General features: G+C 44.8%; 5 protein-coding genes across 5 annotated transcripts; 2 read left to right on the plus strand and 3 right to left on the minus strand.

The window, feature by feature from the left end:
• Position 1: 1 nt before the first annotated feature.
• Positions 2–1180, minus strand: LOC6504447. Its single transcript, XM_001964917.3, has 2 exons — positions 795–1180; positions 2–738 (listed from the first exon to the last, which is right to left on the minus strand). Exons 1-2 carry the CDS (start codon positions 1024–1026, stop codon positions 116–118), a joined length of 855 nt encoding a protein of 284 aa, XP_001964953.1. The 5' UTR covers positions 1027–1180; the 3' UTR covers positions 2–115.
• A 257-nt stretch (positions 1181–1437) lies between these two features.
• LOC6505503 lies at positions 1438–5444 on the plus strand. The gene is made up of 4 exons (XM_001964918.4): positions 1438–1754; positions 1833–1997; positions 2329–3516; positions 3584–5444. The coding sequence occupies exons 1-4, from the start codon at positions 1598–1600 to the stop codon at positions 3889–3891; spliced, it is 1818 nt and encodes a 605-aa protein (XP_001964954.1). The 5' UTR covers positions 1438–1597; the 3' UTR covers positions 3892–5444.
• Positions 3982–4857, minus strand: LOC6504437. The gene has a single exon (XM_001964919.4). It carries the CDS (start codon positions 4855–4857, stop codon positions 4249–4251), a length of 609 nt encoding a protein of 202 aa, XP_001964955.1. The 3' UTR covers positions 3982–4248.
• A 168-nt stretch (positions 5445–5612) lies between the features above and the next one.
• On the plus strand, positions 5613–7085 carry LOC6505506 (protein mushroom body miniature). The gene is made up of 2 exons (XM_001964920.4): positions 5613–6430; positions 6493–7085. Exons 1-2 carry the CDS (start codon positions 5786–5788, stop codon positions 7027–7029), a joined length of 1182 nt encoding a protein of 393 aa, XP_001964956.2. The 5' UTR covers positions 5613–5785; the 3' UTR covers positions 7030–7085.
• Positions 7086–7638: 553 nt separating this feature from the next.
• LOC6504426 lies at positions 7639–10095 on the minus strand. Its single transcript, XM_001964921.4, has 3 exons — positions 9793–10095; positions 8576–9733; positions 7639–8515 (listed from the first exon to the last, which is right to left on the minus strand). Exons 1-3 carry the CDS (start codon positions 9988–9990, stop codon positions 7853–7855), a joined length of 2019 nt encoding a protein of 672 aa, XP_001964957.1. The 5' UTR covers positions 9991–10095; the 3' UTR covers positions 7639–7852.
• Positions 10096–10766: the final 671 nt, after the last annotated feature.

Below are 10766 nucleotides of genomic sequence, written 5' to 3' on the forward strand. Positions count from 1 at the left end.
GTTGTTAGCTAGAATTTTATTAAAATTGAACTTTGAACTTCTTTTAAGCGCTATAAGTAGGAACGTGCAGGTCGAATATGCTTATTTTTTAACCATTATTTTTTTAAACCAGTATTTAGTGCGCACGGCGCTTGACAGCAGAAGATTTGTTGATGTTTATGGGCATAGAATTGGAACTTTTTGATTTTCCCTTGAACTTTCGCGACCCGGAGGAACGCCGAACATTTACACTGTGCGTCGAAACTTTCTTAATGCTGCTCTTCTTGCCCGTGCTGGTCTTGCTGGGCTGTACACTAAAAAGTGTACGGGTAGAGTTTAAATTCTGCAGCGAAGTGTCCAACTTATTGCGAATCCTGTCCAGATCCGCCCGCATACGCTGAATATCCAAGGCAATAATCTGACGATCCCTCTGCAGCTTCTTGTGCTGCTGCAGCATCGTCTCCAGCACACTCTTCTGCTGTATAACCTCACGGATGCGATTGCGCTGGTTGAAACTCTTTTGGCCAATGTCGCTTACATTTTGCTTTACCATCCGCTGCGCTTTACTGATGGTTAAGGGATTGATCCTGTTGCCGAACACCGTTGCACTAGCTGTCCTCGAGGAGTTGCCGCCACCTTTGATTCGACCGGATTTGCTGCGCTTGCATTTTGTCGGCAGCGGCGGTGGCGGTTCAACCGGAGCTTCAACTACTGGCGGGGGCGCAATTGGTCGCCGTGGTCTGCGTGGTGGTCTCACAGCTGCAAGAAAAGAATATAGGGAGACGGTTTAGGAAAAAACTATGTTACTCTCATACACTTCATGGTCATGTGTATCCGGTCCATCATGTTTTCGTAGGTCTTTCGCGTTTCGGGTAAACGAGTGTGATATTGATAGGTTGTTGATGATGGTATAGCCAGTGGTGCTTGGGTAGCTGAGGCCCGGAGCCTCTTACCCATCTGCGCCAGCCTGGCTCTGACTTTTTCCTCCGGCCCCCAGTCCTCGCGAAGCTGAGTAGCCAGGACGCGGTTTAATGCAAATTGGTTCATCTTTTTATTTTATAGCGGGATTTAGAATTTAGATAAGAAATTTTGAAAGCCAAAGTGGTCGAAACACGAGTCCCTAAACTTCTATAACACAACCAGGCCTCATTTTAGAATTTTTATAATACTTCTAACTGAGTCTATTTTGATTTCAATATAAAGAAACGCCTGCCATATATCCAGAAAACTTGAATTTTTGATTTTAATTTTAATCAACATTAAAAGGCTATCATCAAGCCATTTATTTTTTAATTTTGTCTCATTAAATTGAAAGATTAGAGTTTATAGAAATTATTTTTCAATTTTCAGTTGATTTTTCATGGTTCTGATTTTAAAATTTAAAGTTTGATCCTGATTATAATCAACGGTAACGTTTTCGATAACATTATTTCTAAAGACGACAACAATAATACGACGATACACAATGCGATAGCTATCGAACACGCGATAGTAGCGTACACAAGCATCTATGTATTTTTACATCCCTATTCTGCTTTTTTATTTCACGGTCCAAATACACGGAAAACAGGGCTTGGATTGGAGGCTTGGTCGATTCGCACAAACGCAAATATAAGCCATGGAGGTTGCCACCGCCCACGCCCCCGGCGAGCTAAAGTCAGAGTTAACGCCGGCTAGCCCGGTGCCGAGCCAGAATCCCAATCAAAAACCCAACCAAGCGCCGGCAACAAACGAAAATGGTGTACAAACAGGACAAATAAAGACGGAGAGCTGCGGTGAGAGAACACCCGATTCCAAGCCTTTGCTCTTTTCCTGATTGATTTGAGATGGCTAAATTTGTTGTTTTATTGCAGAATCCACACATTCCAGTGGGACGGGGAACCTCAAAGTGGAGCGGGACGACGAGAAGCCCAAGACCGAAATGGCTGAGAAAGTATTGATTACCATATGCAGTGCGGATCGGAAGAACAAGAAGACTTTCATGTCCTTTCCCACGCGAAAGGATGTGATTGAAAAGGGTAAGTACATATGGAATTTAATTTATTATGACTACTGAGTGCTGATTTTGTTTATAAGCCAGTCGGATGTTTATTTATTTTTCAATTTGTCACTTGAGGAGAGAATTCGATTCATGTTATTGTTTTCATATATCGAGCAACGTAGGCGGTAAAGATTTTGTTTATTTTGATTCACTGCACCTTACTTGAAATTATCCATTTATATTGCACTGCAATTTACTTTTTTTCATATGAGGGTTATATTTTAAACAAGAATATTTAATTTTTTCCCAGATATATGAGACATTTAAGAACCCTTTATGCAAATCACTTACGTTCCTTTTTTTTCTAGCACACAAATATGGTCTTTCCGGAAGTACGATTGTCCTGGAGAGCAATGGCTGCGAAATCTGCGAGGACGAAGTGCTACTCTTCGCTGCTAAAGAAAAGATACTCCTTATGCTTCTTGCTGAATCCGATGAGTATGTGGTTTTGCCGCCGCCGTCGCCCTTAAATCGATCGGATCGTGCTGGTAGCTCGGTGGATCCCAGCTTCTATGCCAACAACAGTATTGTATCGAATGCGAATGACTCGACGGTGTCCAATGACGAAACCCTATCTTTGGCCAGCGTCACGCCTTCAAATGCGAAGAACGCGACGCTGTTCAAAGAATTTTCAATACCCTGGAACAAGGTGCCGAACGATGTTATGAAAATACTAAAGGGAAAAGGCAGCTTGGGCAAGCGGTTAAACACGCTGGGCAACGTCTTGGTGGAGGCTCTACGCGAAAGGTCCGCACACATTCCGATTAGAGTTTTCAGGCAGGTGGCCCAGCAAGCAGCCGAAAAGTATCCGGACTCTCTGCTCGAAAAGGATCGTGAAGGACAGTTCATTGCCACCACGCCGCAGTCGCTGATCTCAAAGATGATCAATCGGAACAATGCGCTCAACAGGCCTCAAAAACGTGCCAGTGGCTCTAGCTCCGGTACCTTCGAGATTCACATCACCAGCAAGAAACGAAAATCGGGTGTGAACGCCTCCAACGGGGATGCCAAAACTCAGGCCATCAACAGGGATCTTGAGCAAAAGAAGGAGCTACTGATCTCCAGCTATCGCGGCAGTGCGTCCTTGGAGAAATCCACCATAGTGGAGTATATGAAAGAGTGTTTCCCGTTGCAGCGCGCTTTTTTCAATAATAGCGAAAAGATTCCCGATATCACGTCCATAAAGGATAACTGGCCCTACATCTTTGACAAGGCAATGCTGTTCCAACACTTTGAGCTCCTCATGTCCATCGATCCGAAGGTTTTGGAGAAGCGCCTGGCCAGCGAAAAAGAGCGATTCTTCAAGTTCTTCAAGGGATCGAAAAATAAAAAAATTAGCGCTCTGGGAGAGAGCAATGCGAATCTGGTGCGCGGTATAGCATACCACTTTAACGAGGATCCCGACTACATATTCAAGCAACTAGAGAACGGTCCCTTGTCCAAGGAGGTGTTGCAGAATATGAATCCCACGAATGCTCCTTGGGTGGCTCTAGTCAGTGAGTATTCAAGTTAAAAAGTCCAAAAATTAGCATGTTTCATAAAAATACATCTCAAATCCCTTAGATTCGCCCATTAAAGCCGACGGCGTGGAATCCAAGACCGAAGCTATGGTCTATATCGAGGGTCAAATAATGGCCACATTCGCCGCCAAGGATGGAGACCTGCCGGATATCCTGGCCCAGCTTATCTGCTACTATTATACCTTCAACATGATGTACCCCAAGGAGGCCAATCAAACTCTCGAATTTATTGTCGTCTACTTTCTGCAGCATTCGCCAGAACAAGTAGGTTCAGCCAAGAAATCGGTGACCACCAACAGCAAATTTAACCAGCTTATTGCCAAGCTTGCCAATGCCAACGCCAATGGCTGAGCCTGAATGTTTATGAATATGGAACTGGAATCCGAGGCACAGTTGGCGCCGCTTCAATCTCCCCTCGCTTCTTACAAACGAGGAGCCGCATTCTGTTTAGTTTATTTATTTTATCCGACCTATTCCACATGTATTTGTACCACTAGTTTTAAGATTTACATACCGTGTGTAGTAATATTGTGTATACATTTCTGATTTATCACCCGTGAAATTTGTTTATTTCTTTCAAGAAATATTTTTTTAAGGTATGTTTGAAAAAATTGGTTTATTTTAACTCAAAATTTCGTACAAAAATCGAAAACCAAATTGTAAGAACTTATGAAACTATTTATTTATTCCGTGAACCTTTCCCGGATCCTATTTAAAAGGATTTTCCGTGTTTATAAAAGTTCCTTTTTGATTGTTTTGAAACGTCCCTTTTCCAATTTTCCCTCCGAAACCATTTTTGATCAAATCTTTTGTGGCGTTTAAAAGGGACCCCTTTTTGGATGTCACTCCCAAAGTGATTTTCCTGCGGTAGAAGTTACGTTCCTTGAAGGTAAAGTTTTTAACGTCAGTGGGTAGCTCTCCTTTATTGCAATCCTTGAAGGTGCCCTTATCCTTGGACTTATAGATGTTATTTTTCTTCTTGGGAGTGGGCTCATCATCAAAGGACTCCCATTTGGTGGGTTCCGCTCGCTTCGCTTCGATTACGTTTTTTCTGTGATTTTTTTCACGCTGCTGCATAAACTTCTTTGCATCCGCGCTTTCCACATTAAGACGTTTAGCACTGCTAATCTCCTCGGACGCCTCTATAATGTCGTTCTTCACATGCTGCCATGGTTTTGCGGTAGGCTCTGGATTTGGAGTGAAGTTGGAGTCAGATTTCCATGTCTTGCACGAGTATGGCTTAAACTTGGCCTTGCCCCAGTTTTGAGTCACTTTTTTAAGTTCTTCCTTATGCTTCTTATTCATTTTCGTGGTCATTTTTATTTACAAAAATTATTTACAATAATAAATATGTTTTAGTGATGGGAGTTTCCAAATGACGATTCGATAAAAATGAGGTAGAAGATGAAAATAATACAAGCTTATTGTAAAACGCAGTTTCTTTTATTATTATTCATTTTTTTTTTAAATAAAATGTTGATTTTTATTTTAATAAATTGGCCAAAAGTGGGATAACTCTTTTTTTTAAACATTGAATTTGGCCTGTTCCTAGCCAACTTGCCACCATTATCATGTTGTGTTATCGCTGCCGTTCGAATAACCGCCAATCGATTCAACACGTGCGCCGCTGCAGTTCGGAAATATACATATTAGAGATTTCAGGATGCGAGGCGGTGGACAGAACCACTCCGGTCAGGAAAACTACCAATACTATGAAGACGGTGGAGGAGGTCACCGATCGTTCCAAGATGTTTCTGTGCACAGGCCGAATTTCAACAATAGCAATGGCAATCGACAGGAGCCAGGAAGAGACGACTCGTTCAACAAATTCCGTGATCCCCAGCAGCCTCCTAATAAAGATCATGAGAATAAAGGAGGACATAATGGTATTGTAGGCGGAGGAGGAAGAAGAAGAAGAGGAAGAGGAGGAGGCGGCGGCGGTGGAAGAGGAGGAGGTGGCGGTGGAGGAGGCGGTGGAGGTGGTGGTGGAGGAGGCGGTGGAGGTGGTGGTGGTGGTGGAGGAGGCGGTGGAGGATTTGGAAGAGGAAGAAGGAACAGGCGAGGCGGTGGAGGTGGTGGAGGTGGCGGAGGAGGTGGTGGAGGCGGCAGGGGACGACAAAATAGCTCCTGGCACAACAATGACCAACCAACCAGTCCGCAACGCTCATTTTTCTACTGGGAAGGTGGAAAACATACCGATGAACCTCCACCACCATTGGCCTCTTCACCTGCTCCATCGGCTGCCATGCCTGAGCCATTGCCACCTGCAACTTTGAATGCACCGATATTGCCACCAGAGGAACCAAGAGTACCTGAGGAACCCCGTGTGCCAGTGATAAATATCAAAAAAGAGAAGGAGCTTGCGGAACTCAAGAAAGACACCAAACCGAAATCAAATCCGGTGCCCGAACCGACTGCAAGGAAAAAAGAAGAATCGTCTAGTTCCTCGAGTTCTGATTCGGAATCCGAACCGGAGCCGGGCGAAATGCTGGAAAACATCAAGGTTAAGCCAGAGATCACAAAATCCTCTCCGAAATTGAAGAACAACAAAGCGACTGCAGTAGTCACGAAGTCTGTCTCATCTTCCTCGTCTGAAGCTACCTCCTCGTCGGAATCAGACTCTGATTCCGAAGATTCACCACCGCCAGCGAAGAGTAAGTCGTTAGCAAAGGAGAAGGAGTCTGCTGGGAAGTCCTCTTCCAAGAAGTATAAGAACGATTCGCCCGAGGAGGATGTGGTATGCATGGGAAGTCAGGAGCGGCAGTTCACCATCACAGATGAGGATGAGGACTCGGAGAGCAGCGAAGAGGAGGACAACAAGAAGAATGCGTTGGATAAGAGAAAGAGTGTAAATAAAACCACTGATGTTTGCGGGATCTGCGATAAGAGTGTACGTTATAAAAAAGGCAACCATCTGGTTGATATAAACTAATTGAATTTTTTACTTTGCAGGGGCACACCTCCTTCCAGTGCCAGATGATGTGCCGGAACTGCTCGGGCCGGTACCACGGTCTCAAGAACTGCCCGAATCCGCCAAACCTTAACATTGTGATGCAGTCATTTATGGAGTTCAATATGCAACAAATGGCAGCCTTCCGAGGAGATCAACGATTCATCTTTCCCTCTGCCGTTGCAGCAGCTTCAGCTCCTTCGACTGGCAAGAGTCCAGTAGTCAAGGCCAAAAAGGATAAAAAGGTTGTTAAGGTGGTCCAAAAGGCGCCGCAGAAGAAACTGAAAATAGAGCCAAAGGACGAGAACGAAGACGATGAGGAGGAGGAGAATGAATCAGACGCCAGCAGCGAAAACGAGGACGAGGATACAGACTCCAGCGATGAGCCGTCCGCCCAGAAGAAGCGGAAACGCAGCTCGAAGTCTGCAGCTAAAAATATACCTGCCCCCGTGTATCCGTTTCCGCTTCTAGGCGCTCCCAATCCACTTTACAACTCCATGATGTATCCCTATGCAACCCCATTTAGTTTCCCTAAATAATAAATTTTAAGATATGTAGCTATCAAAGATCCTACAAGCATTAACTTCCAACGTAAGTGAATACCAGCGTCGCTTTTTTAATCTAGTTTGTCACATTTTAATAATCTTAAGCCAATTCACAATGTTTTTAAAACCAAGTATTTTTATGTAAAATCATATACAAGTTCTGGTTTTAATAGATACTGTTTGTGATAAAATTTCAAGACAGTAGGTATCTTTGAATTCGTATTGCATATTGCAATTAGACTTCCGATTTTGAATTGTGTAATGTACAAATATAAAGAACAGACAAATAATAAGATAAAAAATCTCTTTGAAAACAGCTAAACTAAGTTTGAAAACGATAGCAACCACCGATAATTGATAAGAGTGTATCGATACACAATTAAGGGCCATCTCTAGCTCGAGACCAGTTGTTGCATGCCATGTGTTGACCAAAATTTGTTTTGTTGTGTTTACGATACGAACTGTTTAAAATAAGTGACGATTAGTGAATTTTTCTTAATAATTTCGCTCAGATAATTTGGTAAGTGATTGCCTCGGTATTAATATTTGCGACTCATACGTTTTTAGGGAAGATAAACCCTGATTCGAGGCCGAATTCCCAGATGTTCAAACAACAAGCAAAACTATTTATTTAGAATCACGAAGAACGAAGCACTAAAATTTAGTAATTATAGCGTCACAAGGAAGAATTATGCTCCCTACTCCCGCAGTATGCCCAATAGAAGTGGTTATACATCCAATTTACAAATAACTCCCATTCGCCTGACCTTGGAAATCCTGCCGCTGATTACCCCTCTCCAAATCGGTATACAGGATTTTAGGGCATACAAAGGACCAGCTGCTCGCGGTCCCGCTCTGTGCCACAGGATATGGGATGGTTCATGCCCCGCGGATCGATACCCGGCTTGAGCATCGTATGCTGAAGCTCGTAGATGATCTCACTGGACAAAACGCTAACGGCCAGCTTCAGCACAGATTGGTAGTTGAGCGGATTGACGGCGTAGCTGAGAATGCCTCTGGCGACCTGGTCAAATAGATAGTTTCTGTCCAGGGCCAGAAGCTCCTCCCGCACCTCCATCATGCGGTTCTCAAAGTGGCACTGGATGGCCGCAAATACCAATTTGTCCAGCCCCACCAGCAGCTCCCGCTTGAACTTGACCAGGTAGTGCTCGATGAACACGATTTGGTTGCGGTTCAGGTGCGGCAGGCGCACCTTGTCCTGAATCACCTGCTCGCCTATTTGGCTCACCACCAGCGATGCCAGTGATCCGGCCGGCGTGGGTCGTCGCTCCGTGCAGGGTCGGACGTCCACGAACGGATGGATCTCATAGCTGCCCACCCCGATAGTGCTGGCCACTCCGCAGAAGGAGACATGAGAGGCACGCGAGTGGTTCTTTGCCGGCACTATGGGCCTGGCCACTGATGCCGGCACCTCCATAGCCTTGTGATCTCTCGCAAATCCAATGATCTGTGATGCTTTCTGTAGGATGTTAGGATTAAATTATGGACTAATAAAGGAGGGAAAATGATAATTACTTACGTAGTGAACGTATTTCTTTGCGTCGCAGACAAACTCCTGGATGCGCGCCATGAGAACCACCAGGGCGCACTCATCATCGCTGAGATCCTCGTTGAAACCGGCAATAATGTAGTTGAGAATATATTGAGCCGCCTTGTAGATGGGATCGTCGGGAGCGAATGTGAGCGGCGTCTGACCCTCCATGGCAATAGCTGCGTTCAAGGCGTAACACAGCTCGCTGTCGAGCAATCCGTCGAAGGTGCTCTGGTATTCGTCACAGAACGAAGGCTTACGCTCCTCCAAAGGCTTCTCCTGAAGCTTCTTCTTCTGCTTGCGCTTACGCTTGGGCTTGCGAGCGATTCTCTCTTGGCGGGATCGTTCCTTGATCTCGTCCTGAATCCGCGCCCACTTCTCTCTGTACAGTGCCTTGTGGCGTTCGATGAAAGCCTCACGCTCCTTCTGCACCTCCTGGAGCAGGTAGTTAATTCTCCGCTGATGTTCGATGCGTTCGTCGAGTCGTTTCTTCCAGGACTGTATCTGGTGCTCGGTGTTCTTCATTAGACGCTGCTTTCGCAGCAGCCGCATATTCTTGTTAAAGCGGTCCTTTTTAAACTGGAATAGCTTCTTCTGTTTGATCAGATGCTTCCTCTGCAGGTCCTGGCACATGCTTATGTGCGCGGCTACTCGCATGTTGGTGAGCATCTTGCGGTGCTCCAGGAGCATGTTCTGCATGGAGGCAAGGTTTTCCAGGCGCTTAAACTTTTCGTATGTAATATTCAGGATGTGGACCTTGCGCTCATGGCGCTCCTGCTCCAGCTGCTGCTTCCTGGCGATCACTTCCTCGGTGCACTGATGGCGGGCTGCCAAGTTCTGGTGATCTCGCTTCGTAATCGATTCTGCATTGGCAATCAGCATTCGATCGTATTGCTCTGCCTCGCGTCGCTTGTAGGCCTGCAGGATGTAGTATAGCTGGGACTTGTGCAGCTCCTGGCGATGCTGGTTGAAGTCCTTCAGATTGCATATCACGTCGTTATCCTGCGTGATTTCGCCATTCTCCCGCAGCCGCTTGAGATTTCGCTCATTGGAATAGAAGGTCTTCAGATTGGAATCGTGCAGAGGATTGTATTCTGGTATGTGCTCGGTAACCGATGACTCAAACTCTTGCTTCCCACTTTTAAACTACGACATCCAACTAATTTAGCGACTCTTTGAAAGATTTGTGTTTAAATTAAACTTACCGACTGCCCTATTTTGTTTTTGGAGAAAATAACCTGATTGCCCGGACACTTGAGCATGGGCAGTTTGCAGTTAAGAGGTATCAACTCCCACCCGGGCAAGCTGTTGATCGGCAGCCCGGTTTTGTAGGAGATCATTTTCAGCAGGGCCGGATTTCCGGACACCTTGTTCCGTCGCGGCAGCGACAAAATGTCGATCATCTTGCCGCCTCTTCTTTTGAGAAACCCAAATTTTCGGTTTTGTGCACAATCAACTTTATCTCTCTGAGTGTTTGTGGACAACTAAACTCGGAGTGTCCTTTTAATCCAAAAAAGTAAAATACACAGCCAACTTACACGTTTTCTGTAACTTTCTTTACTTTTCATTACCTCCTGCGATGCTGCCAAGCGGTATCCCATCCTTATTAAAGTACAGGAAAGCTCTTAAAATTGGTTACCATCTTGGTGATGTTGTCTCACTTTTTATGTTGTTTGTCGGTTCAATGGCAGTGCTTAGCTCTGCTTATCAAAGCTTTTCTTGCTACCGGTATCCTTGGCCTGAGTGGGCTGTGGATTGTGGGTGGTGGGGCTTCCCCTTTCTGTTGTTGTGTTATCGTTGCCAGGAGGCAGTAACCGTGCACCGGAAACTCAAGAAAACTCGATTTATTTCCCATCGAAATTGAATAAAATGTGGCACTGAGAGTTGTTTACAAAAAGCTACAAAGTATTTTATGCCACAAATAAAATTGCATGTTTATTAGCTTTAACTATCTTAAACAAATACTAAACAAAGAATATGTGATTACTTCCAGTAATCAATTTATAGATTCTAGTCTTCCTCCTCCAAACCACTGTTCTCCAAGCATGTCCCTTAATTTCGTCTACTTATCGTATGCAAAATACACAATCTTTGACATTCCATTGATATCCCCGAAAGCATAATTTCGGTGTTTGTTTTGGTAATTTGCGTTTCGGCTTTACGAGGCAGCCGTAAAAAA

This window comes from Drosophila ananassae, chromosome 3R, assembly GCF_017639315.1.
Source record: "Drosophila ananassae strain 14024-0371.13 chromosome 3R, ASM1763931v2, whole genome shotgun sequence".
Lineage (NCBI taxonomy): Eukaryota > Metazoa > Arthropoda > Insecta > Diptera > Drosophilidae > Drosophila > Drosophila ananassae.